The sequence below is a fragment of the Euleptes europaea genome, chromosome 4 (genome assembly GCF_029931775.1).
Source record: "Euleptes europaea isolate rEulEur1 chromosome 4, rEulEur1.hap1, whole genome shotgun sequence".
NCBI classification, from domain to species: Eukaryota; Metazoa; Chordata; class Lepidosauria; order Squamata; family Sphaerodactylidae; genus Euleptes; species Euleptes europaea.
Window position 1 is genome coordinate 1,209,536 of NC_079315.1, and position 19,506 is coordinate 1,229,041.

Consider the following 19,506-nt stretch of genomic DNA (forward strand, 5'->3'; position numbering starts at 1 on the left):
AGGGAGCTTCGATAACAGCTCTGTTTTATACTCAGAATTACTTGAAAATTAAAAGCAAGCCAATCCTCATCACACCAGTAAGGCACACTGAAACAAGAATCATGCACTGCTACAAGGGCTTAGACCAGGGATCCCCAATGTTACCCGTGGGTGACCTGGTGCCTGCCAACGAAGGTTGCCAACCTCCAGGTACTAGCTGGAGATGTCCTGCTATTACAACTGGTCTCCAGCCAAAAGAGATCAGTTCACCTGGAGAAAATGGCCGCTTGGGCAATTGGACTTTATGGCATTGAAGTCCCTCCCCTCCCCAACCCCGTACTCCTCAGGCTCTGCCCCCAAAAACCTCCCGTCGGTAGCGAAGAGAGACCTGGAAACCCTACACCAGCTACTATCTAGAGGTTGGCAACCCTACTGCCAGAAGAGTCAGAACCTAATACTAAAATGGTGGCCAAATGCAATTCTTCTCTCCCCTCTTTGCACCCATGGGGAAAAAACCCTTTAGTTTGAATAAGGGGAGGCAGTAATAAGCCTTGCTTTACAGTTGCTCAATCCACTTTCTGAGAAGTATGGCATGTGCCCAGAGTAGTACTGGCAGGCACCATGGCTCCCATTGGTGAATCCTGGGCTAAACGGACAGAAAGGGCCTTTGCAAAAGTGGAACTCTGGCTGTGACTCTGGGGATCCAAGCCACCATCTATAATAATGCTTAAAGTGTAAAATGATCACAATTCCATCTAACAATGGGTAGTAGCTCTACTTGTAATGGTAAACTATCATGTTGTAATTGTGGGAATACAACTGTGTATAGCAGGGGTGGGGAACCTTTTTTCCGCCAAGGGCCATCTGGATATTTATAACATCATTCGCGGGGCATACAAAATTATCAACTTAAAAATTAGCCGACCAAGCCCCAAGCAGGCAGCTGCCCCAGATGACCCCTCCCCGGGCGTGGGCAAGCAGGCAGGCATCCAACCAGTGGTGCACTCGCCCACCTGGTGGCACAGGATGGTCTGTTGCACCAACCGGGTGCCCCCCCACACACACACACATCCCCCCCACGCATTCTGGCCCTGCCCCCTTTCACCCCTCCATTGTTGCCACTTCCACCCCCAGCCCTCTTGTAGTACAGAGGGAAGACATTTGTCCATGGCCCGGGTGAGAAAGGGTTAACACAGTTTCTTGGGTGGTCCTAGCAGCTCCATAGCTAACGACTCTTCTGCAAGGGGGAAAAAGGTTCCTTTTCTCAGCAAAACAAACTCCCATCTGCCTTGAATAGAGGCTATTCCTGTCCGCGGGAGGGGGCGGATCACCAGTATTAGATGCTTCTGAGCTAGAGATCTGCCAGCCCCACGAAGGGCCAGACCAAATGATTTTGCGGGCCTTAAACGGCCCCTGGGCCTGACTTTTCCCACCCCTGGTGTATAGCTTAAGACCAGCTGGGGGGAGGGGGGAGGAAAACAGAATGAGCTTGGTCAAAAACAAAATATTTATTATTTTATTTATTTAATTAGATTTGTACCCTGTCCTTTCCTGACCAAGGTCGGGCTCAAGGCGGCTCACATCTGCAATAACAACAATGCATTTAATTTAAAACGCTCCACAGTACAAAATATAATACATTTGGGTTAAAATGTGTATTAATCCATTTAAGCAGCATAAAACCAATACAATAGAATCTCGGCATCTCACACCTGCTTTGTGACAGTGACCGGCACCATTGCCTCAGAACAAACCCATCCACCTGAGCTCTCCTGAACGGTGAATAATCTGCTTCACCAGAATCCCCAGATGTTAGCAGACCGCGGAGAAGCTCTCTGGGTCTTTATATGCAAGTAGGCTTGTGCATATCGATAAGCCCGAACTGAAAATAAACCCGAAATTAGCTGTTTATGTAAATGTCCAGTTCAGGTTTACCAAATGCACAAACCTGGGGAGAAAGCTAAAGCCGAATAGTCTTGGAGGGCCGCTGGCCACCACGGTGAGAAACCCTTGCCAAACATGCTGCCTATTGCTGGAAGGGATTTCCTAGTTAGGTCCTGGAGCTGGGGGACGCTTCCCTAAACGATATGGCTCCAGCTGATTTGAAGGAGTGGGTCGTGAGGCCCTTCTTGAAGAAACCATTCCTGGACCCAAATCACATTAACTGTGGGCTGGTTCTCCAAGATCAGAGGAGCATGCCTATCATATTAGGTGCTGTGGAACATAGGCAGGACAATGCTGCTGCAGTGGTCTTGTTTGTGAGCTTCCTAGAGGCACCTGGTTGGTCACTGTGGGAACAGACTTCTGGACTTGATGGGCCTTGGTCTGATCCAGCATGGCCTTTCTTACGTTCTTATGGTTGCAAATATCTGAAGGACCATCTTCTCCCATATGTTCCTACCCAGGAATTAAGATCACTGGGTGAGGCCCTTCTTACTGTCCCATCAATCAAAGAAGCTTTTTGGTGGGTACACAAGACAGGGCCTTCTCAGTGGCAGCCCCAGGGTTATGGAATAACCTCCCCAGAGTGTAGCGCCGGGCCCCCTCCCTGCCTTTGATCTTTAGGGAGCAGTTGAAGATGGTTTTCTTTAGGAAACCTCCAGGTAGTAGCTGGAGATCTCCTGCTATTACAACTGATCTCCAGGCAACAGAGATCAGTTCACCTGGAGAAAATGGCCGCTTTGGCAGTTGGACTCTATGGCATTGAAGTCCCTCCCCTCCCCAAACCCTGCCATCCTCAGGCTCTGCCCCCAAAACCTCCCACCGATGGCAAAGCAGGACCTGGTAACCCTATTTATTCTGTGTTTTATCTATGTTTGTAAGCTTTCTTGAGCTCCGTAAGGAAGGTGGCTAATAAGTGTTTTAAATAAATAAATAAATGCCCCCCCCCAAGGGAGGGCCAAGAGGCTCATACAGCTCCTTAGCAATGTAAGACTTTTTTAAAAACTTAGATGGCTTATCTTATCTGTTTTCCTGCCTGGTGTGGCCTACATCCTGTAAAGAGCGAGAGTTGGAAGTGGTCAGTAGTGGCAGAGGCGCCTGTCTTCTGCCTCATCAACATCTAGACCAGGATTCAGTTGAAAATAGGGTATTTGGATAGGTAGATCGCCTGGGCTGCGTCCAGCAACAGGGGAGAAGTCACATCAAGTGCCAGAGGTAGACGAGGGCTACCGTTTTGGACACAGAGCATCCAGCATTGCACACGAGCCCACAAACAAACACACATGCCAGAGGAAAAAGAAAGGGAAGGTTCCTTCACGACAGCCATCTTCCAACCCTGTCTGAATGAGTGTTCATACTGTTTGTGATTTTTTTTTAGACGACAGAATGAAGGAACTAGTAGAACCGTCCCCCTGCTTAACAAAAGGGGCAACTTTTTCATCCGAAGGGAAACCAAAATACCAATTGCCCGTCTTCAGCGCATTTTATGGCTGCTGATCCTTAAGCATGGATTTGAGAAGGCAAATGGAAAAATGGCCTTTGCAGAGACAGTTGCAATTCTGGATAAACTAAGGAAGGTCCTGGTCAGAAGATGAGCATCTCTCAGCAGCCCCAGACAGCTCACGGCTGAGCCGGCTTCTGGTGCCACCATGAAATACCGTTTTCCTAATACCCTGTGACCTGAATTCCTTCCTGCTTTATGGGCGCTATTCCTTGACGAACAAATCTGTATTTTCTCAAGTCAGCATTTGATGATGGATGTCAAAATACAGGCCATGTATTATGCATATAGCATTACCGATTTAAGGTGTTTACTTGTCAAGCTGAAGAAATTCAAAAACTTCACATCCACTGAATTCGCACAGCTGTCAATTGCAGTTTTTCATGCTTTCAAGTGAAAGTTGTGATAAAACAGTTTAGGTTTCCTTCACTTTTTCTCCCCCTTGAAGGGAAGAAAATAGACAGCATCTAAAATTCATGCTTTGGGGCTGAAAGCAGGCAGCGAGAAGGATGCCTCCTGGAGGTTAGGATGAGGACCTGCCCACCTGTCTCTCTCCTTGCTGCCCCTTTCTTCGGAATAGAAATAATCATGCTTAGCATTTCTGTTGCATACGTGATCTTGTGGTCATCCTTTCAAGCAGGTCACTTTTATTATCTCCATCCTGAGGCTGGGGGCTGAAACTTAGAAGGAATGGCCTGTCTAAGACCACTCCATAGAATCCATAGCGGAAGCTGGATCAACATATGAACATATGAAGCTGCCTTATACTGAATCAGACCCTGGGTCCCTCAAAGTCAGTACTGTCTACTCTGACTGGCAGCGGCTCTCCAGGGTCTCAGGTAGCGGTATTTCACATCACCTACTTGTCTAGTCACTTTAACTGGAGATGCTGGGGGTTGAACCTGGGACCTTCTGCATGCCAAGATGCTCTACCACTGAGCCACAGCCCCTTCCCTAAATAAATAAGGGGAGTAAGCAATCTCTGGACTCGCATGAACTCATGGAGCTGCCTTATACTGAGTTAAACCCTTGGTCCATCAAAGTCACTTGCCTGGTCCCTTTAACGAGGATTGAACCTGGGACCTTCTGCATGCCAAGCAGATGTTCTGCCACTGAGCCACAGCCCCTCCCAATCCAAGGATTTCCTGATACACAGCTCAGACCCTTGCAGTACAAATCTGTTGTGGTGGTGGAAAATGCTGTCAAGTTGCAATCGACTGATGGCAACCCAATGAGAATTTTCAAGGCAAGAGATGTTCAGAGGTGGTTTGCCATTGCCTGCCTCTGTGTAGCATCCCTTGACTTCCTTGGTGGTCTCCTATCCAAGTTGTGTGTGTGTGTGTTAAGTGCCATCAAGTCGCTTCCGACTCATGGCGACCCAATGAATGAAAGTCCTCCAAAATGTTCTATCTTTGACAGCCTTGCTCAGATCTTGCAAATTGAAGGCTGTGGCTTCCTTTATGGAGTCAATCCATCTCTTGTTGGGTCTTCCTCTTTTCCTGCTGCCCTCAACCTTTCCTAGCATGATTGTTGTAACCAGTTGTAACCAGGGCCAATCCTGCTTTGCTTCCAAGATCTGATGAGGTCAGGCTAGCCTGGGCCATCCAGATCAGGACACAAGTCTGTAGTGAACTACATCTTTAGAAATTCCAAAATCTGAATGTGAGAAACTCCAGGATGACGCAATACAATTCTTATTTGAATCTACAAAATGTACAACACTATAGAATAGTATGGATATTCGCCTTTTCTCTACCTTTAAGGAGTCTCAGAGTGTCTTAAAATCTCCTTCTCTTCCTCTCCCCACAACAGACACCTTGTGAAGTAGGTGGGGCTAAGAGAGTTCAGAGAGAACTGTGACTGGCCCAAGGTCACCCAGCAGGCTGCATGTGGAGGAGTGGGGGATCAAACCCAGTTTTCCAGATTAGAGTCCGCCGCTCTTAACCACCACACCATGCACTGACGGTTGCCGATCTTTCTCTTGTTCCTTTCCCCCCAGCAGTCCTTTCTGACCCTGGGAGAGTCTATTCCTGGGGTTGCTGGACCCACATGCCGTAAGAGCTTCGTGAGTCTGAAGTGAGGAAGAGGATGAAATCATCCTCTCTGTCTTTTCCACCCTCCCCATTGGGGAGGGGGAACCACAGGGGTATCCTGCCTTTAACCGCCTGCTTTCCCCATCAGTCTGAAATTTGGCAACCAACACAAGTTACGGCCAGAAATATGTTCCCCGTTGAAACAAATGGAAACCAACGAAGAACAGCGTGAAGGAAACGAAAATGCGTAAAAGCCAAAAACAAAGCAAATGAAGACAGTTATTAAAGAACAAAAAAAAAACTGAATAGGAATACAGTTCTGATGCATACCGTTAGCATTCATTAGCTTTCTTAATTAATAGCTTCTTATCAAAACATTTGCATAGTAAGTGGCTCGTCCTCCCTGTACATCTTATTTATTTATTGGGGAAATGTACTTGGGGCTTCTCTCCAGGGAACTGCTTGAATTGGGAGGGGGGCACATTCCCAGCTCAGTTTCGAGCACACTGCAATGCGCCCCATTTGCTTCACTTAGGCATAAAAGCCCCCATACATTTCTTAAGGCTAATACAGAGAGTTTAAATCAATTAGAACTGGGAATGGGGGGGGGGAATCATGTGGTTATAGTAATCCCGGGGCTGACCGCAGGCCAGGAGAATGGTCTATATGCCTATATTATTCCTGAAGTGCGTTAGGTTTAGGGTTGCCCGCACCAGGATGGGAAATACCTTGAGATTTGGGGGTGCGTAGGGTAGCCATCCTCCAGGTGGTACATAGAATATCACAGCACCGTTGGCCCAATTAATATCAAATGCATAACATCAAACAACCAGATGTTCAGAGGTATGAAGGCTATATATTTGTATTGACAAAGAAATGAACCAGCTATAGATGGGTACACACACACCCAACAAGCCACAATACGCATAACCAGTTGACTAAAGAATTCAAATCATGAACAAAATATCAAAATCCAGACGTAATATCCTATAGTCCATTGAACACTGTTGCCAGATAAACAGCCCCTAGAATAGTAGTTGGCAACATGGTCCTGTTGTTAATCAATCCCATGGGTGTGGTCTGAATGTTTGATGTTATACATTTGATATTAATTGGGCCAACGATGCTGTGATTTTTTTCTGTACTTCTAGTATACAGCACGGGTATATTAATTTTATTTGTTACATCCTCCAGGTGGTGGCTGGAGATCTCCTCCCGCTATGACAACTGATTTCCAGGTGACAGAGATCAATTCCCCTGGAGAAAATGGCCGCTTTGGCAGTTGGACTCTATGGCACTATACCCCACTGAGGTCCCCCCCCTCCCAGAACCCCGCCCTTCTCAGGCTCCATCCTCAAAATCTCTTAAGTATTTCCCAGTCCGGATCTGGCAACCCTGGGGAAGGGCGTGTTTGAGGAAGGGATGACCTCCTCAGGGTATAATACCACAGAGTCCACCCACCAAAGCAGCCATTTTCTCCAGGGGAGCTGATCTCCATCGTCTGGAGATTAGTTGTAATTCCAGGCGATCTACAGGGCCCACCTGGAGGTTGGTAACCTGATTAGGTCTTCATCTGATTTATATCACAAAATCAGCATTTTATGGTATTCCGAGCTCTTTGGGACATGAAGGTCCAGTGTTATCATTGCCATGTCCTCCCTGGCCATGGGGGGGGGTTGCCAAGCTCCAGGTACTAGCTGGAGATCTCCTGCTATTACAACTGATCTCCAGATAATACGAGATCAGTTCACCTGGAGAAAATGGCCGCTTTGGCAATTGGACTCTATGGCATTGAAGCCCCTCCCCAAACCACGCCCTCCTCAGGCTCTGCCCCAAAAACCTCTCACTGGTGGCAAAGAGGGATCTGGCAACCCTAGGGAAAGGGGGTTAGAGTTTCCAGCTTTAGGTTGGGAAACTATTGGAGATTTCGGGGTAGAGCCTGGGGAAGACAGTACCATAGAGTCCACCCTTCACAGCAGCCGTTTTCTCCAGGGGAACTGATCACTGTAGCCTGGAGATAAGATGTAATTCCAGGGGATCCCCAGGTCCCACCTGGAGGCCGGCATCTCTAGCCACTGTGAGGGAATGGGTGTGGCACATTTTTCAACCTCAAATGCACAGCAGGGAAAGCTGCTGCCAACATAGCTACCCTCATTAGAATCATAGAGTTGGAAGGACCACCAGGGTACATCTAGTCCAACCCCCTGCACAATGCAGGAAAGTCGCAACTACCTCCCCCCACAAACCCCCCACAAACCCCTACTCCATCCCCAGAAGATGGCCAAGGTGCCCTCCCTCTCATGATCTGCTTAAGGCCACAGAATCAGCATTGCTGACAGATCATAGAATCATAGAGTTGGATTCTGGCCTCTTCTTAAAAACCTCCAGGGAAGGAGGTTCATTTGTGGCTTCTCCAAATAGCTGCCTCCACAAGGCTGATTCATCTGGAGAACTTCAGCGTGGTTCTGCCCGGCCCTAGATTCAATTCCCACAAGCCTTTTGGAACTGGATTTAAGCTCATGATGCCATTTGCTTACTCAGACAAGTTGCTCGTCCATTACAAAAGGTTAAGGAAGCTTTTGATTTTGCTCTGCCATCGTTGACGTGCCTCTTTACACCTTTCAGCGTTTTGGAAACTGAACCTTTCTTAGGAAAAGGTAGTTTCCTGGAGACAAAGTCTGTCCTTTGGCTCTAAGAAAGCACGTTCCCGTCTGTCCTTTGGTAACTGATTTTTTATTCCTAGAGCTCGACTGAAATGTTGGATCCATTCTATCTTACCTTAAACATGTATGTTTGTGCCACATAAATAATTATTGCCTTATGATTAAGTTTGGTTCAATTTTAAAAGACATTATATTGAGAATGAGGAAAAACTGCTTAACATGTTTGTGTTCTAAATATGTCTCAGATGTTTAAAAATGCTTTTAAAATTATTTTTTATTGTTAACTGGTAACATTTCAACGTAAGCCTTTTTTTCTCCACAGGGTTTACCCCACCGGGAATGGACCGTTCATCCCCAGATAACAGCCCAGTCCACGGGCTCCTACGTCAGCCCTCCATCACCACGGGGGTCAATATCCCGATTATAACGGAGTTAGGTAAGGAAAACAAAAAGCTATCTGCCCTTTTATATGTGTGCCTCTCTGTCCCCGTTATCTTTCTGTTATTGCAGGCATAGGAAAATGTACCTGTTTCATGACATTCTTCATTGACTTGCTGGTGGAAATTAGTCTTGTGAAGGAAAAAGGAAACCCAGCCCAATGGTTATGCAGGGTTTCTTTTTGAAGCGTTGACACGGGTTTACCTCTTTCCTTCATTGGCTGCCATGCATGACACATCAGCATTCAATCCATAGAATTGCTGCATTGGGAAAAAAATTAGTGCTCATACGCACAATGGAAAATTCTCCCATGTGGTGTTCTGCTGGCATAAGAACATGGGTGGCTGGCCTGCAGAATAGATGGTCGCGCTAGATGGTTGCACAGCTCTGTAGCATTTCTGGCCCACTGCACGGGGGCACATAAACCTGACTACGGTAAACGGTATAGTCAGGTCTATGCCGAGCTCTCGTTTCCAGTCCTGCACCACTTGCCTACAAGAGTAGGTGTTCATTCCCCCTTCAAGCTTTCCTTCTCCCCAGGAGCTGTGAGGATGGAGCCATTTTGGGTGTGGCTCCCCTTCCTGTGGCAGCCATTTCGCTCACCACCACCCCTCTCAACCTTCCCAAGGTGCCCAGAGGCTCAAAAAGGTTTGTGGACCCCCAGTGTGGGGTGGAAGCGTTGGAGCGGTGAACTCTGGTCTGGAGAACCAGGTTTGATTCCCCGCTCCTCCACATGAGCAGTGGAGGCTAATCTGGTGAACTGGGTTGGTTTCCCCACTCCTCCACACGAAGCCAGCTGGGTGACCCTGGGCCAGTCACAGCTCTCTTAGAGCTCTCTCAGCCCCACCTACCTCACAGGGGTGTCTGTTATGGGGAGGGGAATGGAAGGCGATTTTAAGCCAGTTTGATTCTTCCTTAAGTGGTGGAGAAAGTCGGCGTGTAAAAACCAGCTCTTCTTCTTCTATCACGGAGAACGAGGCAGCTCCATTTCCTCTGCAGCAGGAGGCAGGAGAAGCCCAACCGGGAGCCATCCCTTTCTGTCCCCTGCAGCCAAGATGAGCTTGCTTTGTGGGTCCTTCCCGACCTTTCGCTTTCTTTCCACTTAGTTTTTAGACCTGACCTGTCGTCCTCCCTTACATTGTTCTCTTTCTGTGCTGTCTTTCCTCCCACCTAGAGGCACCTGGTTGGCTTCCTGGAGGCACCTGGTTGGGCCCCTGTGTGAACAGACTGGTGGACTTGATGGGCCTGGGTCTGTGATCCAGCAGGGCTTGTCTTATGTTCTTATCCCCTCGAAAAACCCCTCCCCAAACACTTTACTTATTAGCTAAGCCGGGCAAACTTCTGTCTTTGGTTTCACTAAGTCAGGGAAAAAAAACAGTGGAACTCACATTCTAATGATAACTGAACTGGGCAAGAAGCGCCTTCTCCCCGCCTTCACCTGAGCTGCCTTTTGTTGCATGTGTTGTTCCAGCCGTGGTCGGCTTTCTCTTTTTTATTTCTCCGGGGAGGGGGTTGCCCTCCCAGCGCCGCTTTTGAATGTGTTTTATTTGCGATTCCAGTCGAAATCAACTGTCTCGCTCTGGCCTTTCTTAATGATTTCCCCCCCCCTCCCCATGCCCGGCACCAGTAAGTCTTTGATCACGCTCATCTGACCTGCCGGCTCTTTCCATAGCATCTTCACACCAATTCGTTTTTTTCCTCCTTTGGTCTAGATCCCTTTCCACCCCCTTTGGCTTTGCTTTCTTTTCTATCTTTCTCTCTTTTAAAAAAAGTTCCAGCCACCTGTCAATTGGACTGACGTGTCTTAACAGCTCTCGGGAGAGTCGAAGAAGAAATAAAACTTTTTTGGGGGGGGAGGGGGGGATTGAAAAAAGCCTCAGCATCACACCTTCCCCTGAGCTGTTTGTTTGACTGTTTGGAGAGGCTTGTGGGGTTTTGAATCCCCTAAAACCGGCCAAGCTTCTCCTGCAAAGCGAGGTTTTGATGAGCGCTTTTCCTGCGATGGAGGTTCCTCGCTCTTAAAACCGGTGCCCCCCACCCCAGTCTCCAGCTCAGAGACCTTCCATACAAATCATAGCAGGACGACGTAGGCCACAAAAGGGAAAGCGCTTGAGGTTTTGAGGCTGCGGCTCCCGCTCGCAACGGTCGCCAGAGATTTTGCCGCGGCTCAGAAATCGTCACCGACATAACCGACGGGGGAAAGCTTTTGTGTCAGGTATTAGCCTTGTGTGAGCCATTAGTCTTACAAGCCTGGCAGTTGCAGGTGGAATACACAACGCTCCTGAAGAGGGTGCCTCGGTTTAATTGACCATTTACGAAAAGGCTCCGTCTTTCCCCGAGGTAAATTTTGAAGCGCGAGGTACTCTTTCAAATAGCCATTTATCGTACACGGGACTGTTCGAATTAAGCTGGCTCTTCTGTATCTGTAGGTCCGTAAGAAACATGATTTTGATCTCAATGAAACAAAGGAGGAGGAGACAGAACTGGAGCGCCTGGCTCTGGTCTCGAGTCTGCTGTGGCTTTTATTACGTGGGCTAAAGCTAGGGTTGCCAGCCTCCAGGGTGGGGGCTGGAGATCTCCCGCTATTATGGTTGATCTCCAAACTACAGAGATCAGTTCCCCTGGAGGAAATGGCTGCTTTGGAAGGTGGACTCCATGGCATTATACTCTGCTGAGCTCCCTCTGCTCCATAAACCCCACCCTTCCTCAAGATCCACTCCCAAAATCCAGGTATTCCCCAACCCAGAGCTGGCAACCCTTGCTAAAGCACTGCTGAGTTCCTGAAAATTGCCACCAGCCTTGCTGTGTCTGGCGGTTCACAGGAATGTTTTCTCACACAAAGCAGTACCTGAGGACGAAAATTGGGATCACAGAGAAGAAAATGTGGCCAGTTTGCATGGGTGCGTCAGCCTAAGTCATCATAGTCCTTTACACAAGACCTTTACACACATTTCTTTACACAACGAGTGCTTGAAATGCAGAATTCACTTCCAGAGGATGTAGTGAGGGCCATAAGCAACAAACTATGGGCCCCTTTTGGCTCTTGCCTTTGCGATCTCACCAACAGTTCACACCTCTGGCTATGTGTGGTTTAGGTACCTACAGCAGGAACAGAACACAGGTCAGCTTGGAGACCTTCAGAAAATTCCCCTCCCTGCTGCATTGCCTTAAGAACATAAGACCATGAGAAAAGCCCTGCTGGATCAGACCCAGGCCCATCCAGTCCAGCAGTCTTTTCACACAGTGGCCAACCGGGGGGGGAGGGGGGGCTAGAAATACAAAAATAAATAAATAAATAAACCAGGTGCCTCTAGGAAGCCCCCAAACAAGACGACTACAGCAGCATTCTCCCGCCTGTCTTCCACGGCACCTAACATAATAGGCATTCTCCTCTGAGACTGGAAAGAAGAGGTGTGCATCATGACTAGTATCCATTTTGACCAGTAGCCATGCACATAGACCATGAACATGACCACTCCCCTCGTAAAGCCTTCCAAGTTGGCAGCCTTCCCCCTGTTGTGTGCAGTGCCGTAGAGTTTCAGACACACACGCACACGCACACCCCCGCAAGGGCACCAAACCTGGTCAATTAAAAGAAACCAGGCCTTTGTGCCGAGAGCGGGTTTTGTGGAATTTCCGTTTCACAACGTACAATTCGAGTTGTTCTCTCCTCCTGACAATGCCAGTCTCTGCTGTTGTTCATGAGCCCAGATAGAAAATCACTTCTGGTCCTCAGGGACGTTCACCTTTCATAATGATCCACTGCGTCTCTTCCAATGCACATTTCCCATCTATTTTGAGTTCATTCTCAATAACATTCAAGACACACCCATGTTTCTAGACATACACAACCCCCTTTTTTTTCTTCACATGTAGTATGTAAAGTATGCTGGTACTTGGAAACAACTTTCTCTGTGTATATGTATTAATGTGTGTGGGTAATATTTATATTTATATTTAATCATTATTTTTTTTAGTGAATGATTCAAATGTTCAGTTTTTGGACCAAGATGACGATGACGACCCTGATACCGAACTGTATCTCACGCAACCCTTTGCGTGTGGGACGGCGTTTGCGGTCAGCGTGCTGGACTCTCTCATGAGCGCAGTAAGCCCCCACCATTTTCTGTTTCTTTACTGTGGAGTAAAAACCCCAGTTGCCATGACAGCTACACAGTCCTCCTGTGGTATGGTTGGGAGAAAGCACTGCTCGTATTCTTACCTATATAATGCTGTGCTCTGCATATGTGCCTGAAAGTTAGGGTTGCCAACCTCCAGGTAGCAGGTGGAGATCTCCTGCTATTACAACTGATCTCCAGCCGATAGAGATCAGTTCCCCTGGAGAAAATGGCCGCTTTGGCCATTGGACTCTATGGCATTGAAGTCCCTCCCTTCCCCAAACCCCGCCCTCCTCAGGCTCCACCCCAAAAACCTCTTTTATCCTTTATCTCATTCTTTATGCTCGTGGGCCAACAGGTCATGAGCAAAACAAATTCAATACATTCCATAATACATAAATACCCAAACGTACAAAAATATAATATCTAAACAGTACTGTTAAAACGAGGTATCGTTAAAAACCATAGATAAAAATTTTGCCACGGCGAGGGTTACATTTGGGTCAGTATCAGCCAATATCTTTGCAACTATATTTTGCTTTAGGGCAGGTCCCCACCTCTGGATGTGTATTGTGATCCATTTGCCTCTGGCAAGATCATGTTTTTTTACAATCTACAAAAAAAATTCCAAACAGTGTCCAAACTCCCTGATCCACAACCACAAGGTCGCTCGGAAAAGGGGACCCCTGGAAATCTGCCTACTAACTCCCCCAACCTGAAAAACCTCTCGCCGGACCTGGCAGCCCTCCCTTTTCCTTAGATGGTGGGGCAGGTAATAGGCACTGCTTAGGAAACGTGCAACCTTTCAGTTGGGAGAAAGCCACCCCAAATGCCCCTTTGCCCTCGGAGATGGAATAAACAAGTAAGTGAGAATGTTGGCTTAGTGCCTGGTGATACTTAACCGAGCCTCTCTGCACAACTACTTGCATGAATACAAAGACCTTCTTAGTGAACAGGTGCTGTTCATTCTGTGCTGGTCGTTCAAAAGGCTGCCTAGTAGGGTGGCCAAGGCCCTGGCAGGAATTCCTTGCCCCCAAGCCCACCACCATGGTGGGAGAAAAATTCAAAAGGAAAGTAAGGCCTTTCTACTTAAAGGCAGTTCTTACCACAGAGTTCCCTGCAATTCGGGCTTATTTGTCTTTTGAATTTTTCTCCCAGGATGCTGCCCCTCCCACAACCTTCCTCTCAGTTGCCAATCCTCCTGCCTAGCAACCCACAGACCCTCTGTTGATGTGTCCTGTGGCCACTGCAAGGATAAAAGGTTGTCTCCAGCCCTGGGTGACTATGCAGACCTTTGGGAAGCAGAGTACATATTTTTGATATGATGAAGGGTTGCCAGATGCCCCCTAGCAACTGGCGGGGGATGGGTAGGGTTGCCAGCCTCCAGGTACTAGCTGGAGATCTCCTGCTATTACAACTGATCTCCAGCCAATAGAGATCAGTTCACCTGGAGAAAAATGGCCACTTTGGCAATTGGACTCTATGGCATTGAAGTCTCTCCCCTCCCCAAACCCCGCCTTCCTCAGGCTCCGCCCCCAAAACCTCCTGCCGGTAGCGAAGAGGAACCTGGCAACCCTAGGGATGGGGGATGGGGGGGACTTACTAACTGTAAATGGAGGCCAGCGTTGACGCGTCAACATCACTTCCAGAAGTGACGTTATCACATTGCCAACAACCACAGGAACAATCTGGTATTTGGGCAAAAACTCTATAGCCGAAGCCATTTTCCCCATAGAGTTGTGCCCAAATACCAAAGCATCCCCATGTTTGTCGGCGACCAGTTGACGTCACATCTGGAAGGGACGTCAACATTTAGACACCGGCCTCTGTATACCTTTAGTGAGTCCTGCTGCCGGCCAGCTGATGGGTGTCAGGGGAAGGCAGCTCAGAGCGGGGGATCCCCCACCCCCAGTGTGGGGTGTGTGTGTGTGGCAACCCTAGTATAGGTTGAGGAAAAAGCATTTTCTTTGGGGTTTCCTTCCCCCACTTGGAGAATCCTGTTCATGAACACATGAATCTGCCTTATACCGAATCAGACCCTTGGTCCATCAAAGTCAGTATTGTCTACTCAGACTGGCAGCGGCTCTCCAGGGTCTCAGGCAGAAAGGGGTCTTTCACATCACCCACTTGCCTAGTCCCTTTTAACTGGAGATGCCGGGGATTGAACCTGGGACCTTTTGCATGCCAAGCAGATGCTCTACCACTGAGCCATGGCCCCTTTCCCTTCACTGCAGTTCCACATATATTTCTCAGTGATGATGGTCTAAAGTGGAGGAAAGAGGCCAGGGTAGGCAGGGGATATTTGTTTGGGGCAAAGGAAAGAAGGAAATGGATGAAGTGAGAGGGCTGGTAAATGAGTTATAGAAGGGAAATGGCCAAGGGAAACCACTGCAGGGGAAGCGACCGGCCCTCTAAGGAGATAAATTCTCAAAAGGTAAGAGAAACTCCTCTGTCTTTCAGGATCCTAAACAAAAACAAGATTTTGCAATATGTAAATTTGTTTAAATTTAGTCAATCAGTCAGAAGCAAGGCTACCTATTTAAACCTTTCTTTCTGTGATAGTTGACAGCTACGGTGAAAACACAAACGTTAAACTGTTTGTTTCCTGCTGTTCGGAAGGATTAATAAGCAATAAGCCACTCCCTGGTTTAATCTTATGAAAGCATTACAGAAAATCTGAGGAATCTGTCTTGTAAATTTACAACATAATACATTTCAAACGTCTTCTTCTCCTTCTCCTCCTTCTCCTTCTCCTTCTTCTTCTTGCCTTGTTCAGCCTCCATGACGTCATTAGCTTTCAGGCTGCGGTTTCAGTTCAGGATTGTCAGGAGGTTCAAGCTTTTAAAATGAATTCTAGGCTTGGAAAAACGTATTGACAGATCATGATTGGCTCGAAATACACATTAAAAAAAAAATACCCCGCTGTCAAAAGGCCCCCGGAGATTTCTCTTTATAATGCACTGTGCAAACCTGCAAATATTTTAAACAAAAATAGAAGCTGTGTCTGAAAACGACACTTTTGGAGTAATTAGAAACGAAAGGCAAAGTGCCATTAGAACGTATGAAAGAGATCTATTAATTTTCAGTTAAATTTTCTGTAAAAGACCAATTAGTTTAAGAAGCATGACAGCATTAATAGGAACTGTAAGATCATATAATTATATATTTTTCAAGTGGTGGTGGAGGGGGGGACCCAGAAAGCAGTCCCCAAATAGCCGTCGTCCAAAAGCGGAATGCACAGGAAGGGACTGGGGGCGCTGTAAGCTCAAATATCGGGCTCCGAAACAGCAGCAAGGGTGGTAGACTGGCTTTGTCCCTGGGGCAGGGCTCCTTTCCATCCTGGGATGCTGGAGACGGCCTCTAGTTAGCTGGAGCAAACTCAAGGGCTTGGGAAAACATCTGGAGATTTTGGGGGTAGAGCCTGGGGAGGGCAAGGTTTGGGGAGGGGAAGGACCTCAGCAGGGTTTGATGTCCACCTTCCAAAGTAGCCATTTTTTCCCAAGGGAACTGAACATTGTTGTCAGGGTCTTCACTGAACGCAAGATCCTGACGGGCTCTTGACATGAGTGCAGGCCAAGTTCTGGCCACAAGTCAAGTCCTTGGTTCCCAGGGCTTGGAAGCTCCTGTGTATACTTCGTTAGTGCCTGCTATCACAGCTGTGGCGCGTTGTGTCTTCATTCATGGGAAATGCCTATCTCGCTGTTGCCTAGCAATGTTTATCTTACTCTCTTGTCCTAATGTTTTTAAGCAGGTAGCCTGTACTTGCTCTCCATACTAACCTCGCCTGCCTGCGAGCAGTTAGTTCTTTTAATTTGCTTTTTAGTTCCTAATAAAGTTTTACTGCTTCAGATCTACCTGTCTGGATGAGTATGCTTGAGGGATGCTAGAGGCAAACGCCTGAGACTGACAGTTGTGGTCTGGAGATCAATTGTAATACCAGGATATTGCCAGGCCCCATCTGGAGGTTGGCAATCCTACTTATACCCCAAGAATCATCTGGGTCTCTAAGGTGGTACTGGACTCCAATCTAGCTACATATTTAAGAGCTACTTAGGCAAGAGAGTGTTGGCAGGTGCTGTGTGTCATGTGGGGAGGGGGGCTGCACGTGCCAAAACATCTTCTTCTGCACAGCTGTTTGGTAAAGAAGCCCTGTCCTCCACTGCATCAGCTCTCTTCTCCTCCTTTTCATGGAACCCCAAAACATGAAAGAAAACCACAACTGGTGACACCACCAGGACAGGACACCTCAGCCCATTTGGGGAACAGTATTGTTGGCAACAATGGTGGGACACTCCCAGTGCCAATTCTTCAGCATTCATCTTGAGGCACACTGACAGCAATGCCCTTTCAGTCCGTGTGTGCCCCTGCTTCCCTTGCAAGGTCGCCCTAAAGATCGTGGGCTGGAGTTCCCACTGAAATATTGTCTAAGGTGAAATTTTGTCCCTGTGGCAAATTCTGGGATTTTGTCCCAGACAAAAGAATTCTGAGGGCACCTATAAAATAGCTTTAAAAAAAATTATTTTAAATTTATTTATTTAACTTAACATGGTAACGTCAAAACATCATAAAATACATAGAAAAAACCAAGTGAATAATAGGAACCCCCATAAATTCCCATCTAGGCTGCAAAACCGACTCTCAAAAAGGGCAAAACGGGCGACCAAAAGGACCAGCGTCCCCCATTAATACTGTCAAAAACCATCGTAAAACGTCGCGAGATAGTTCAGTGTCTTTGACAAAAGAAAAACCTACAAACAGAAATATAACACGTGGATACCAAAGTGATTTCAAATGGAAATCACCTCCATACACTACTCTACAGTCAAAGTAAAGTTCCCCAGTTCTGCCGATCTTTCTCATAAGCAGCCGTCATAAGTTTAAAAATCCAAAACAGTCGAATGAAACCCCCCAGAGGGATCAACCCTCTCACAATCTGCGATTTTGTCCCAGACAAAAGAATTCTGAGGGCACCTATAAAATAGCTTTCAGATTCGGCATCGTCTGGTTTCTCCCTGAAATCAGGTGAAGGAAAGCGGCTGTGCACCTCCACGCAGCAGACAACGTTAATATTACAGATTAATGGTGGTGGAAAGCGCCCTTAAGTCGCAGCCGACTTACGGCAACTCTGTAGGGTTTTCAAGGCAAGTGAGAAGCAGAGGTTGTTGGCCATTGCCTGCCTCTACACAGCAACCCTGGACTTCCTTGGCGGTCTCCCACACAAATACTAACCCGGGCCGAGCCTGCTTAACTTCCAAGATCTCACGAGATGAGGCTAGCCTGGGCCATCTGGGCCAGAGCTAGAGATTAATACCGCTCTTTTTTATAGCTGTGGTCCTTGGCCTGTCATAGGTTGTAACTATTTAATGGAGAATCTCTGAACTAGTCCACTGTACTTTTAAACAAACTTCCTTCTGTTGGCATTAAATTAATATTTTAAAATGCCCATTGTTTGCTTGACAGACCAGGGCGGCTTCCGATGCTGGCAAAATGTCACAGCAGAGTAAATCTTCCCTAATAAACCACACTTACCCTATACCCTAGAGTTTTTAAAGAGGAACGGCAGGATCCCAGACTCATCATACATTTATCTGGAACGGACTTGGAATGTTTAATTGATACCTGCTTGTGTCTGAACACTGTCAGGCCTCGTAATAAGATGTTTAGTACAATGCATCGGGACGACTGCGCGAGACCTGCCGCCGTAATGAGTAATGACATCTGCAGCACAGAGGCGGCTCCCCAACGGATTGGTGACAAGTCTAAAAAGGCAATCTAGCCCCTGTAAGCTTTAAATGTGGTCTGGATTTTACAATTACCCATCCTAAAAGCTGTTATTAGACATGAAGGCAATGAGAAGGAAGGCAGCCATCACTTCACCACTAACACCAATTATAGGAAACATAAATGATTCACATTTTTGTTCTTTAATAAAAATCAGCCCTGAATTGGTGTGTGTGTATGGGGGGGGTTTAAGGGGGGGAGGGAAAGGATCGAGCGGAGGAGTCTAATGGGACAGAAGAAAATAGAGTAATTGGGGGATGCTGTCTTTTCACTTCCGAGGGGAAATTATTTGAAGAGACAGCCAAGAACTTTAAACAGCAGAAACCCTCGAAAAGTTGTAATTTGGATGTCTTTGGTTGTGACTTTAATGGTGTTTGCTTAAAGAGCTTTCTTTTATCTCCGTAGACATACTTCAATGACAATATTCTCACGCTGATACGTACGTTGGTAACGGGAGGAGCCACGCCGGAGCTGGAGTCGCTGATTGCCGAGGAGAACGCCTTGCGGGGAGGCTACAGCACGCCCCAGACGCTGGCCAACAGGGACCGGTGTCGGGTGGCTCAGCTGGCGTTGCTAGATGGGCCTTTTGCAGACCTTGGGGTAAGGCCGAGACAGGAAAAGGAAGCCAAGCAGAGGCCATTTTAGGACTGCCATCGTCTCTCCCTGGTTTATAAATAAGAATGATAACCCTGAGGGCAACATGCATCCTAGCTTTGTGACTGGCCTGGGGCCGTATAATTAATGACGCCCTGGGGGCCCCAACCTTTTCCAACTCGTGGGGACATTTGGAATTCAGACACAAGATAGTAGGCGCAAGCAAAACATGGCCGTCATGGGGCATCGAGCCAAGCACAAAATGGCGGCCACAAGAGGCAGAGCCACATGCAAAGGAAGATCAAGGGCAGGGGACAAAAGGAGTATTTTTTAAAAAAAATACTCTTGGAAATAGTAGTGAGAAAGAAAAACAACACGGTGGTGGCAGCTGCCACCGAAACGACGTTATTTTACTGTGCACAGCCAACCAGGTCACCAACAACCAATCAGAAGCCCTG

General features: G+C 47.4%; 1 protein-coding gene across 5 annotated transcripts in view; it reads left to right on the top strand.

The window, feature by feature from the left end:
• KCNMA1 (potassium calcium-activated channel subfamily M alpha 1) overlaps positions 1-19,506 on the top strand; it is a 372,162-nt gene that overhangs the window by 335,309 nt on the left and 17,347 nt on the right. For all 5 annotated transcript variants that reach the window (XM_056848906.1, XM_056848907.1, XM_056848910.1 and 2 more), the window contains 3 exons: positions 8,440-8,553; positions 12,533-12,663; positions 18,860-19,054. In XM_056848906.1, coding sequence (XP_056704884.1) covers positions 8,440-8,553; positions 12,533-12,663; positions 18,860-19,054 — 440 coding nt within the window. The remainder of the gene's footprint in view (positions 1-8,439; positions 8,554-12,532; positions 12,664-18,859; positions 19,055-19,506) is intronic.